At 42.2% G+C, this 14,132-nt stretch overlaps 1 protein-coding gene across 2 annotated transcripts in view; it reads left to right on the top strand.

Moving 5' to 3' along the window:
• The first annotated feature begins 7,134 nt into the window (after positions 1–7,134).
• The window catches only part of OSBPL10 (oxysterol binding protein like 10), a 653,617-nt gene continuing 646,619 nt past the window's right edge, over positions 7,135–14,132 (top strand). For both annotated transcript variants that reach the window (XM_089690791.1, XM_089690795.1), the window contains exon 1: positions 7,135–7,484. In XM_089690791.1, the coding sequence (XP_089546917.1) occupies positions 7,255–7,484 (230 nt within the window). In that variant the 5' untranslated portion in view covers positions 7,135–7,254. The remainder of the gene's footprint in view (positions 7,485–14,132) is intronic.

Here is a 14,132-nt window from a genome sequence, read left to right on the forward strand (position 1 = left end):
TTTGTATGGCTCTGCTGTGCAGAGCCATGCATAGCAGTGTGCAGGAGTTGACAGGGGAGAGAACTGTATTGTTTACATACAGTTCTCTCCCCGTTGGTAATACTTGGTAATCACCGGGTGCCAGCGAGTTGTCATCGGCCAGGCCCAGTGATTGACAGGCAAGGCCACGAATGGCGACTCGGGTAGGGCGTGTCACAGCTTGTGTGCGCCCCCTACCCAGAAATGAAAAATCATGTATCTATAGCAGTATTTCTACTACAGGGTGGCGGAAAAGCGGTTGCAAGTTCAAATAGAGAAAAACACAGAAATAAACAATTAATAAAAAAGTGAAGCAGTATATTGCCCTCATTCAAAAAAGGATGTTTTGCATCACTTTGCCATGACCAGTAACAAAAGAGACAGAGCAGAACATATGTAGACCAAATCTCTTTAAAGTGTGTAGGTCCCGGTTATCCCTCTTCCTATTTGAAGATTACCTCTTCCATCTTCTAACTGTGATGACTCAAGAATTTAGAATTTACCATTAGTTTCTGCAATGCATTGTTTGTCATTTATCATAAAGTTAAAGAAGAACTCTGTGAACTTTTTTTTCACCCATGCAGTAGGGCTGTGCCCGCACTGCATGGGTTAACTGCTCGTTTTGTCTAGGGGCACGCCAAAAGGCTATACTTATCCGATCCTTCAATTCACCAGAAAGCCGCGCTCCCCTATGTCCAGCGGTGTACTGTTCTTGCCATCCTCACGTTGGTGAGCCGGTCTATGGGTGGGATGACATCAGGAACAGTCCATTCACAAGACTACTAGCATACAGCAGGGGAGGCAGGAGCAGCAGAGACTGGTCTTGAGCTCAGAGGATCAGCGGATTAGGTAAGTATATCTCCACTCTGCAAACCCCTCAACAAAAAGGAGCAGTTAACATGTGCAGTGTGGGCACAGCCCCACTGCAATGGGGCAAAATATTTGCCTGAAATTCTTCTTTAAAGGTTACATATAAATGACTTTTAATATTACTAATGTAAATTTGATAAAACTATATAAAACTATTCTGAAAATATTATAATCTAATATAAATAGTAATAACATTTGTTAATAATGAAAAATAAAAAATGTGCAAATGTGCATAAGCGGAAAATTACACACAGACAAGACTGCTCTCTACACATATCCATGCATACATAGAAACATATAAAAATATGAAAAGGGCTCTAAGTGTTGGATGATGAGTGCAAAAATGCCCATTCAAATAAACTTTATCATATTATTATTAGTAACAATAATAATAATGAAATTATTGAAATAAAGAGATCAAAAAGAAACTAAAGTAGGTGATGATACTGACAAGTCCAATAAAGTGTTTACGTGGTTATAAAACTGCTATCCAAGCTTGAAAGTATGATATAACGAATGGGAAAACTGTTGTTGTATTGAAAATGCATGGACATAATATCAATGATTGATGGTGGTTGTGCTGATGTAGATCTTTATGGAAAATGAAATGACATGGGGACTGAATGGGGGCATACAAAGAAACACATTAAATATTCTGGTGCGTTTACCTTGTGAATATATAGCATCAAAATGTGAAGACAAGAGATCACGTTTTTTGGAAAGAATAGGTATTTTGGACAAAAATATATATCCTTATACTGTATATCAGTAATAATATACCAGCCACTTTGATACATTGATTTATCTAATACTGTATACCAGCCACTTTGATACATTGATTTATCTAATACTGTATACCAGCCACTTTGATACATTGATTTATCTAATACTGTATACCAGCCACTTTGATACACTGATTTATCTTATATACCAGCCACTTTGATACATCAATTTATCTTTTGATAGGACAGATTTCGTGGGCCCAATTTGCAATGATCTAATTTACTTTTTTTGCTTATTCAGCATGTTCTTTATGTATAGTGCACTATTTTATGTGAATAAAACTTTATATTCTAATGTTTTTGAAAATATGTATTAGTGTGGTGTCTTAAACATCCCAATGGTTGGCTTCTTTTTTTTTTTGGTTGAAGCACAAAGATGACAGAAAACCTAATTCTGGGGGACAAAAAGAGGGATGATTCCCAATAATATCAATCATTTGTTTTTGAATTTTGATTGCCAAAACTGATCAAACAAATCAAGACAACTTACGACCAATAGCTAGTAGTACCTAAACACATTCAACTTGTTTTGTATTTTTTAATCTAGTCTAGGCTTATTTAACCACTTCCTGTCCGGCCCATGTACATTAACGGCTGAACGGGAGCAGTGCCGAAGCGGGTGGCCGTTTATAAATGGCTCCCGCATTCACTGCCTGTGCGCACTCCCTGGGATCCCTGTGCAGCACCACCGATCGCTGTACAGGACCTCTGTGTGAGGTCCAGATTCATGTGATCCCTGATTGGCCAACCAGTGATCACATGAATAGTAGTAAACAAGATGTCACTCATTGACATCATTGCTTACTACTAGTGAAATCTGTGAATGATCACATAGGTCACATCGTACAAGGATATTCACAACAGCCTTGTACCATGTGACAAACTGTGACCAATCACAGCTCTCACAGTATTTCTCAATGGCTACAAGAATGCAGCCAGAGAGAAGGAAAAATTATTGCTTTTACAGCCTTTATGGGTGTAAAAGCAATCATTGTAATAAAGAAAAAAAAAATCTTTATCACCCCACACAAGTAGTACAGTAACACTATGGTGACACTGTACTGCTACGGTGACAGTATGTTTAAACCCCCCCCCCCCAAAAGAATAAATAATAATATAAAAAAATTAAATAAATATGTAAAAAAAATTCTGAAAAATTATAATTTTTGGTTATAAACTAATTCGGGTTATTTTTTTTTTTACTAAAAAGACAGATGAACACATTTTTGCCAAGATTTATGAACAAAGATTATTTATTTGCAACATTTTATAAGAAAAACACTTTTTTCCAAATTTTTTGACTTTTTCATTTATATAGCAAAAAAATAAAAATCCCAGTGGTTAATAAATACCACCAAAATAAAGTTTTATCTGTCTCAAAAAAATGCTAAAAAATTCATATGGGTACAGTAATGCATGGCCACGCAATTGTCATTTAAAGTGTGATATCACTGAAAGCTGAAAATTGGCCTGGACAGGAAGGGGGTGAAAGTGTCCGGACTTGAAGTGGTTAAGATTCTTTTTCAGGAACATACCCCAGCATTTATAGCCATGTCAGCATGTCAGTTTAATTCAATCAGCATAGAATGTGTCAAGACAGATGGTGATTGTCTATGAATATGATGAGAGCTGAAAAAAATAGCAAAACCACCCTGTTCTAGTTACATAATCCAAGCTCATTGCACTATGAAGTTTGAGCCAGTTGCTAATTGTTCAAGTTATATGGCAGAAGGTGTCAGTTGTGGCCATATCACAGGGGAAGAACACAAAGTGGCAGTTATTAGAACTCTGGAACACTGGGCTGAGATGATACCAACAAACACAGAGGGAGTTTTACTAAAACTAACGCACCCAGAATCTGGTGCTGCTGTGCATGCTAACCAATCAGCTTCTAACTTCAGCTTGTTTAGTTAAGCTTTGACAATAAATCCTAAAAGATGATTGGTTTCTATGCACCCAAATTTGCTCCATGCAGTTTTATTAAACAACCCCTACAGAGTTTAAAGACAAAGGAAATAGACATCTCAGAATTAGACATGTGCGATTTGTCGCGTTACGAATCGAAATTCTGACATTTTCGTTATTCGTAGTTTCGGATGTATCTGAACTTTCAAATAACAACAGTAACAACTTTCAATGGATCCAAAATAAATTGTAACAAAACAAATTATTTTGAAAATTAATTTTAACTTGAAAATGAATTTGAATTAAAAATGGAAACATAATGAAATAAATGCAGTAAGGTATAAAAATGAAATAAGATGATAATTCCTACTTAGGCTGTGTTATAGAACAGAATAAAACCAAACAGAATATAAAAAAATAGAATAGAATACAACAGAATAAAATAGAGTCAAGTAGAACAGAATATCATAGAATAGAATATACCCAAATAGAATAGAATATAACAGGCCTAACTCTCTAAGATGCTCTTTTTTTATACCCAGTCACCTGGGTATAAAATAATTTACCTGTTGCCAATTAACCTAATTAGTTGCAAAATCCTTCCAGCTCTTCCTTGTCAGTATCACTGAGCCCTGGTTCACACTGATGTGGTGCAGAATTCGCAGTGTTTTTTGTGAGAATTCCGCACTGCATCAGAATCGCACCCCATTCATGCGAACCACTACGGGTGTGTATGTTAAGTTAACAACACCCCACAAGCGGTGGGATGTGAAGAATCGGATTGCATAGGTGTGAATACCCATACGATCCAATTCTAGTGTGGACCAAAAAAAGGGTCCTGCACCTTTTTGGTGTGGGTGCGGTGCGATTAGAGCCATACAGAAGTTACCAACTGTCTGCAGGGTCAATAGCTAAAGACCTCCAAACTTTTTGTGGCCTTCAGATTAGCACAACAGCAGTTTGCAGCAAACTTCATGGAATGGGTTTCCATGGCCGAGCAGCTGCATCTAAGCCTTACATCACCAAGAGCAATGCAAAGCTTTGGATGCAGTGGCGTAAAGCATGCCGCCACTGGACTGTAGAGCAGCGGAGATGTGTTCTCTGGAGTGACGAATCATGCTTTTCTGTTTGGCAATCTGATGGAGGTGTCTGGATTTGGCGGTTTCCATGAGAACGGTACTTGCCTGACTGCATTGTGCCAAGTGTAAAGTTTAGTGGAGGGGGGATTATGGTGAGGAGTTTTTAGGGGTTAGGCTTGGTCCCTTAGTTCCAGTGAAGGGAAGTCTGAAGGTGTCACCAAGACATTTTGGACAATTTAATTCTCCCAACTTTGTTGGAACAGTTTGGGAATGGCCCCTTCCTGTTCCAACATGACTGCGCACCAGTGCAATGGACAAAAAATGTGTCTGAAGTTCTTCTGTAAAGGAAGGGGCCATAGACTGCATGAAGGTAACCAAACCTTCTGCCTTTACAACCACTTTCAGCTCTCCGCCCTGTTTTCTGAACTGTGAGACCAGATTTATAAATTCAGCACTTTAAATGGATGTAGAGAAGAGAAGACTGCAGATAAACAGGTACAACTTATGTAGGAGGCTTTGTTTCATCTCTGGGTATCATAAAGGATAAACTGAAGGTGCATAGAACAATGGTATGAAATCATACAGTCCTGTAATCCAATGTAATATATATGAAAACAAGTGAAAGACCCCCAAAGGTGAACCCTTATGGTGCCCATACAGTAGATAAGGGGTCTCCAAATGTTCTGAGCAAAGGGACAGTTTACTTTCCCTCAGACTTTAGGGGGGCTGGACTGTGGCCAGTTGGAATAGAAAATCTCTTTGCATCAGTGGGAATCAACAATGCCTCACGTTTTGTGTCAGTGGGTGAAATAGTGCCCCACCATTGATGTCTGAAAGGAATAGTGTCCCATCGTTGGTGTCATTGGAAAGAATTGTGCCCCATCATTGGTCTCATTGGAAGGAATTGTATGCCATCACTGGTGTAATTTGGAGGAATTGTGCCCCATTGTTCGTGTCATTGGAACTGTGTCCCATCATTGATGTCATTGGGAGTAATTGTGCCCCAATGTTGGTCTCATTTGGAGTAATTGTGCTCCATTACTGGTGTCATTTGGAGGAATTGTGCCCAATTGTTGGTGTCATTGGAACTGTGCCCCATCATTGATGGCATTGGGAGGAATTGTTCCCCATTGTTGGTCTCATTGGGAGGAATTGTGCCCCATCATTGGTCTCTTTGGGAGGAATTGTGCCCCATTGTTGGTCTCATTGGGAGGAATCGTGCCCCATCGTTGGTCTCATTGGGAGGAATTATTCCCCATCGTTGGTCTCATTGGGAGGAATTGTGCCCCGTCGATGGTCTCACTGGGAGGAATTGTGCTCCATCACTGGTGTAATTTGGAGGAATTGTGCCCCATTGTTGGTCTCATTGGGAGGAATTGTGTCCCATCATTGGTCTCATTGGGAGGAATTGTTCCCCATCGTTGGTCTCATTGGGAGGAATTGTGCCCCATCGTTGGTCTCTTGGAGAGGAATTGTGCCTCATTGTTGGTCTCATTGGGAGGAATTGTGGCCCATTGTTAGTCTCATTGGGAGGAATTGTGCTCCATCACTGGTGTCATTTGAAGGAATTGTGCCCCATTGTTGGCATCATTGGAACTGTGCCGCATCATTGATGTCATTGGGAGGAATTGTACCCCATTGTTGGTGTCATTGGGAGGTATAATGCACAATCGGTGGTATCATTAGATGGAATAGTGTCCCAAAAGCCAGAAATAAGCAAGCAAAGGACCACATCTGGCTTCCGGGCCAGTTTGGAGGCCATTAGATGAAAAATCATTTGAAAAGCTGTCATTCAGACAGTTCATTTGTTTTTCATCCACTTAATGAGCACAAATAGAAAATCGGTTTTGATGTTTTTGCGCCAAAAAAATGAAGGAAAAAGTTTGGAAAACATCTGCAGAACAAATGATAAACTGAAAGGTTAATGTGTTTCTGGCCCATCAAAAATCAAACTGTTTGTACTGCTCATATGTGACAAAACAAAGGAAAAACTGATTCATTTATATCCATTGATTGATTTATTGTTTGGAAATCGATCATCACGATGACAATATTGTTTGCTTTCACGATCAAATGTTTGTTTTCTGAAAACGCGCGTTTGAATGATTTTTCGACTAGTGTGTGGCCAGAATGAAGGCTTTAGGTGGCTGTAGTTTTCTGATGATGGGATGTACATGGGGCACAGCACAGAGTCTTGGATTTTTATTCTACAGACAGGAACGTGCAGAGCAGAGCTGCACGTCAGCCAGGTTTGTGTACATTCTCCATCATGACTGAGCGGTGGGATGGGAGGATTTCCCGATCCATACAGGAGAGCGGTGAGAGTGAGGAGCTGTCAGTGCCAGTCAGGAGGTGTGTCATTGGGGGGCGGCGATGCTTAAACCGAGTGCAGACATTGGATGGAGGAAGTGACAGGCAGACAGCCATGTAGTGCGGAGCCCTCCCCGCCCCGCCTCTCCACCTCCACGCCCCTCCCCCTCCTCCTCCCCGCTGTATGATGGAGGCAGTGCTGGGAGGACGGAGCGGAGCAGGAAGCCGCATGGAATAGAGCCCCGTGTACAGAGGAGAAGAAGTGGGGAGAAGTCTGCGGGATCAGGGCCATGGACAGGGCGGCTCAGCACCCGGCCGGAGGAGGAGGAAGCAGTAACAGCAGCAGCCGGAGTAGTAGTAGAGCCACCTCTGCAGGATCGTCTCCATCATCGTCCGGACGGGGACTGATCTCCGGGAGGATCGGCCAGCCTGTGGATGGAGGAGGGAGCCGGGAGCACAGACAAGTCGTAGAGGGGCTGCTCAGCAAGTATACCAACCTGATCCAGGGATGGCAGAACAGGTAATCAGGTGTACACTCACCTACCTGGGGGCACCTACCTTCATTCTCCATTGGGCCTCCCCTCTCATAGATCACACTGGGTATCATATGGTACTCTCATTAGGCCTCATTGACACTGACAGTTCTCTGTTTATAGCACAGAAATGCATTGGGGTCCCCATACACATGACAATCTCTGTACCTTATGGTGGTCATATAGGAACCATTTTATATACGATCAGATGGCAGATTGAGTCTGGCAACATTCACACAGCCGCCGGGAGAATCAGATTGTCACCTGCCAAGGTAAATACTGGTGATCAGCAACTGTCATATTAACCCTCTGTACACATCAATGGCCACTTCACTCAGAACTGCTCATCTGACTGGCTACATGGGAATAGAGCCTGCGACCGACCCGCACTGTGCGTGTCCGGGGTCGCCATTTCTTTGGCTAACCGGACAGTTTGTATGTGGCCATAGCACTGTGCCCAGAGGCGCCATTTTTCTGGGTGCAGAAAACTATACACCCCTGGAGAAAAAGATAATACACTTAAAGCCCAACTCCGGGCAAAAAAAGTTTTACCATGCAGTGCAGCCACACGGCACAATTTACTTAGGGAGTGAAGAAAGCGGTATTCTCACCCAATCCACCAGCAAACGGTGCTCCCCCATAATGCAGAGTTGGACTGTTCCTGCTGTCCTCACGTCCAGAGCAGGTCTATGGGCGTGATGACATCAGGAGCAGTCCACTGCACAAGACTGCAGGGGGTGGGGGGGGGGGGGGGCAGGAGCCGCAGGGACTGGTCTTGTGTGGGGAGGATTGGACGGTTAGGTAAGTACCAGTGTATCTCTGTTCTAAAATCTAGACAAAAATGAGCAGGTAAATCGTGCAGTGCAGGCACTGAATGGGAAAACTTTTTTTTTTTGCCCGGAGTTTGGCTTTAAGCCTAAGCTGGTAGAAACTCGGACAAACCGTTCGTATTTTGCGCCCTTGTTTCATGGTGAAAACAAGAAAGCCTAAAATGGTGCAAAAGTTTTCAAACGCCAGATGACAATTTCCCACGTACGTAGCTATGGTCAAACTTTGTTTCTGACTTGCTCAGTTGATTTTTACAAGACGAATGCTGTACTAATTAAACAAAAATTATGATAAAGAACGAGAACATTTTTCCAACACATGCCTTCAGAAATTTTCGGCTGAACAGTCCACGTCGGCACTTGAAAGCAATGTACTAATGAGTAGAAAATTGAGCGATCGTTCCAAATGTGTATATTTTCGTCTGATTTTCTAATAGCGTGTACTAGGCGTAACGGCCATCCTGACCTATACTACTTTTCTATGATCACATTTTCTGTTCAGACTCATTTTGATGAAATAGGTCAGTTTTACTCAAAATTTATGTATTTTCAATAATTCACATTCAGTTATATTGTCTGAATCCTTCAATCTGTTCCTTATTTGTATGGTCATTATTAGATGTATCAACAACTATGTAATAGGAAGATCTACCTTACACTAGGTTCACACCTAAGTGTTTTCCACAGCGTTTTGCAGAAATGCACTATAGTCCATTTAACATGATTTCCTATGGGGCACGTTCACCCGGTGTGTTTTCACCCGGTGCGTTTTTTTGGGTCAGGTCAGGGACTTTTTTTAAACGCAAAAAGTTGCGTTTTTGTTTCTATGAACTTCAATGGAGACACTGCAGAAAAGCATGCAGTGTGTGTGTTTTTTTTTTTTATGCGTTTTTGATGTGTTTTACGTTTTTAGTCTGCTAAACAAGAAAATAAACAAACAAAAAAAGTGGCAAAAATGCACTGCAGAAACTGATCAAACACAAACTGCATAGGTTTGAACTTAACCTTAGGCTACCCATACATTATACAATTCTTTTTGTGCAATTTTCCTCTAGATTTACCAAAAACATATGATACGAGGTCATACCTGAACACTTTTAGACTGTATGCAATCAGGCAGGCCCATGCACTACATATTTTAAGGTAAATAAAATTATTATTATTATACAGGATTTATATAGCGCCAACAGTTCGCTCAGCGCTTTACTATATAATGGGAGACAATACAGTTCAATACAGTTCAATACAAGAGGGATAGGAAGGCCTGATCCTTGGAGCTTACAATCTCTAAATTGTATAATATATATCCAGCCTAACTGATTCAATCAATTTATATCCAATCCGGCAGGCCCTTGGTTGTTGGGAGAGCTAAAGCTCACTACACATTACAATCTGATTGTACAATCTCCTTTTAGACCTAGCAATAACTGTGTAGTGTAATGGTCTGTCTAAGGCTGGCCATACATTATACAAATTTCTTGTGCAATTTTCTTTTAGATTTACCAAAACCATATAATATGAGGTCAAACTTGAACACTTTAACTTTGTATGTAATCAGGCAGGCCCTTGCACTACATAGTTGAAGGTAAATCTAAAGGAAATTCAATACGTAAATTGTATAATGTATGGCCAGCTTAACTGAATAGAAATTGATTGGACAGATTAGGTTGGTGCTCATATTACACCGTTTTGGTCAATTTAAGGCTGGCCGTCCATTATGCAATTTTCTTGTACAGTTTTTCTTTAGATTTACCAAAACCATATAATGAGGTCAAACCTAAACACTTTCAATTTGTATGCAATCAGACAGGCCCTTGCACTACATAGTTGACATCTAAAGGAAACTGTATAATGTATGGCCAGCTTTACGTTTATTGTACAGAGATTGTATGGTCCAGGTTGCAGAGGTGTAGCTAGGATATTTTGCACCCGGGGACGAACGGTCACCTCATGACACTCCCCCCCCCCCGTCCCGATCTCGATGCCCCCCCTTCATCCATGGCACTACTCACCCGGTTCAGCTCTCCCCTCATCCCCTCCGGCACATGCCCGGCTCACTGCCCTCCTCTCCGCTCCTCTCCCAGCCGGCTCCTCTCATAACTGAGGATGGCAGATGTATCAGATGACACGTCTGCTGCAGCCGCTGCAGTGATCTTGTGACCTCATTTTGCGCTCCTGTACCTTGGCGCCCGGGTACATATGTACCCCCCCTGCCCCCCAGCTACGCCTCTGCAAGGTTGTCAGGTGTATGGTGACCCTATCCCCTATTTCACATATCTGCGTTCCTGCGGGCTGCATTTTGCGTGGGCACGAGAGCCCATTCATTTGAATGGACTGCCGTGCCTCGGGACACACAGGGAAAAAGTCCCTTCACTTCTTCTGAAAACGCAGCCCGCACGAGAACCTCTGTTCCCAGTATGGTTGCGATTTCCAGTGCGGCCATGTGCCATTAGTGGCACCTGTCCGCGTGTCTGCATTCTTCTGTGTGGGTGGTGCGGCTGCATGGATTTTTGTATGGATCCACAGCGGCACTACCCGCACCTATGTGAACCTAGCCTTAGTACCGGTTCACACTGATGCAATGCGATTTCTGCTGTGACAGGTTCAAACTGAATGCGATTTTTGAGGGGACAGGACAGAGCAGGAGATGAAATTTGTACCACACCCCACTAAACTCGCACAGGACCCTTTTTTTGGACAGGATCACATTTTTCACCACATGTGAACAGCCTGCATTGGAAATAATGCTTTTGTAGATTACATGCGAATCTATTCTTTTCGGATCGCATCTGATCCGCATAGAATTCCCATCAGTGTGAACTGGCACTCAGGCTGATTGTAATGTGTGTGGTTGGTTTTCAATAGTAGAATTTACATTGTGCGTTTACCTGTGTTTAGAGAAAAGTGCACCCGGGGCAGAGTAGATCACATGTAGACGCAGGTAAACTCAGGTAATGGAAGTACATCCAAACACAGGAGAACTTGCTCTGGGAAGGAGAAAGTTTGTATGTACTTTTCAGATAAAGTCTAATTGGCAGTTGTCCGATAAACCTGAGGCCTTGTTCTCACTGTAACACACAAGTCATGAAAAAAACCTCATGGATTAATCGCAATCACATGCTTTTATGTGCGTTTCAGTGTCTTTTTATGCATGTTGCCACGTATTGATGTGCTTTTTCCCTATTTCCTGAGTCATCACATTACTTTCACTTTTGTATTGTGCTTCATATGTGTTTTTACATTTATTTTTGCACCACGCACACGATGCCAGTGTTTTGGTGTGAACAGGGCATGTCAAACAATCGCTATCTGTGTGCCCTGGCAGAGATCTGCGTTTTTCTAGTGCAAAAAATCGCTGATCTCTGTATGTAGTGTGAACAAGACCTAAATACAGGAGATCTAGTGAAAGCCCCCATCCACACTAAACCCTGGTTCACACCGGTGCGACTTCAGGTGCAAATCGCAGTAAAGAAATGGCAAACCCAAATACTCCTGCGCTTAGGGATGGACTCTGTATGGATAGGACCACATCACGAATTTCTTGGGATATGCATGCCTAGACCGGAGAAGTCCAAGTATACTGAGTAGAGAAAAACAAAAAGAGGGCGCACTGGCCTAGTGCAATACCTTAAAAATGTGTTTATCAAATGATAAAAGTAGGTATTGTACTCACAAAATGACAATACAGTCATGGTTGGCTCTGAGGAAGAGGCAAGTCTGTGAAACGCGTCAGCCTGTTGGAGGTCCAGAGTTCCCATTACGGATGCACACGTAGTGCGGATTGGACTGAGCGGTTCCTATTCGATGTACCTTTGACTGTATTGTCATTTTGTGAGTACAATACCTACTTTTATCATTTAATAAACACATTTTTTAAGGTAATGCACTAGGCCAGTGCGCTTTTTTTTTTTTATTTTCTCTACTCTAGTCTGTGAAACGTGTCAGCCTGTTGGAGGTCCAAAGTTCCCATTACGGACGCACACGTAGTGCGGATTGGACTGAGCGATTCCTATTCGATGTACCTTTTGACTGTATTGTCATTTTGTGAGTACAATACCTACTTTTGTCATTTAATAAACACATTTTTTAAGGTAATGCACTAGGCCAGTGCGCTTTCTTTTTGATTTTCTCTACTCTATTTGCAAATCGCACCTGAAGTTGTATCTAATGTATTTCTATGGCACTGTCCTAATCAGTGTGATTTGAAGTAGCGCATTTTCAGAAATAGTTCTTGCACTACTTTTTTCCAATTTCATTGCAACTTGCATTAACTTCTGTTAAATGAAGTTGCAAGCCACAGTGAAATCAGAGGTGCAAATCACACTGATCTGCTGCTTTGAGATTTCAAAGTTACATTCAGTGTGACTGGGCTCTTTAAAGAATAACTTCAGGATTGGCAAAAAAAATCACCCATTAGTACACCCCCCTACACAAAACTGAACAGTTAGGCCTGGTTCACACCATGGTGCAGATACGTCAGTTTTTCTGCACACGTTCTGCAAGGGTACAATGCAATCAATTGTACTCTATGTGCCCTGTTCACACTACAACACTAGTATCCTGTGCAGATTTTTTTTCTGCAACGGGTATAAAACTCATTAGAACGCAAACTGATGTAACCTGATGTACATATGGTGTGAATGAGCCCTTAATAACATTTTGAAAATCCTCATCATTTAGGAGAAAAGTCAAATTGAATTTTCATGACCTCATCTCTGTAATTCAAAAGATAATAGCATCTGCTCTGCCAAGGAGGAGGTGTAACAGCAGGGATTACATCATTTCCTCTCCTCTCTCTGCAGTAAAAGGAAACTACAGGTCCCATCAACCACAGGGAATTGTAGTAAAAGTGGAGTTCCACTCATCCTGTCCAAAAATAAGTCCGCAGCTACAAAAGCTGTAGCTGCTGACTTTTAAAAAACAGCAACTTACCTGTCCCTCGGTCCTGTGTTGTGTCCCCCGCAGTCCATTTCACCAGCCGTCCTGTATTAAAGGAGGCTGGCATCTTCAGTGTGGACACCCGGCTGTGACTGCTTGCAGCTTCACAGCCGGGTACCCACTGCACATGCACGAGAAGCGCTGCACCTTGTGAATGGTCCTGTAGTCTTCTGGGACCTGTCTCGTGTCCCAAAAGACTGCAGGGCGAGAGGGAGGACACCTTTCTTTTCCGACCGGAAGTGGGAGCGGGTACCTGTCAAATTCGGGTACCCGATTTCCCCCCCCCCCCCCCCCGTCCCCCAAAGGTGCCAATCCTTAATGGGGAGCGGGAGAGCAGTCCTTAAAGTGGAACTTCCCCTTTTGGGTGGAGCTCCACTTGAATGTGGGCACTAGGCCTGTACATGTTGAATGTGTGTGAAAGTCCCAGTCAGCCCACCACTGCAAGTGGGGCTGAAGTACATCACTTATTCCCGGTGAAAGAACTACAGAAGGGAAGTTCCAAGACCAGTGTCTGGGGGAATAGGAGGCATAGCAGTCTTATAAACAGGAAACCAAAGAGAATTAATGGTTTGATTTGAATATGAAATGAATCAAATCTTTTTTGTTTTTTTTTTGTATTTTTTTTTCAATCCACTGGTTGAACGGAAAAAAATGAATGTATGAGAATAGCTGGGTTATTTAGAGGTGTTTTTTTTTTGTATGTACATCTTGTAGTACAGGAGCAGAGTTGCATGCTTTTGGCCTTCTAGACGTCAAAATAGGAGCACCTGAAAAATGCACATAAATGTGCGTTTTTCAGGCACTCCCATTAAAGTCTATGGGACCAAAAAGGCACAATTCTGCCACCTGTACTTTTTCGAGCTTTAAGAG

This window comes from Staurois parvus, unplaced genomic scaffold (assembly GCF_062004578.1).
Source record: "Staurois parvus isolate SC_StPar_1 unplaced genomic scaffold, SC_StPar_1.0 ptg000021l, whole genome shotgun sequence".
In the NCBI taxonomy this organism is placed as follows: domain Eukaryota; kingdom Metazoa; phylum Chordata; class Amphibia; order Anura; family Ranidae; genus Staurois; species Staurois parvus.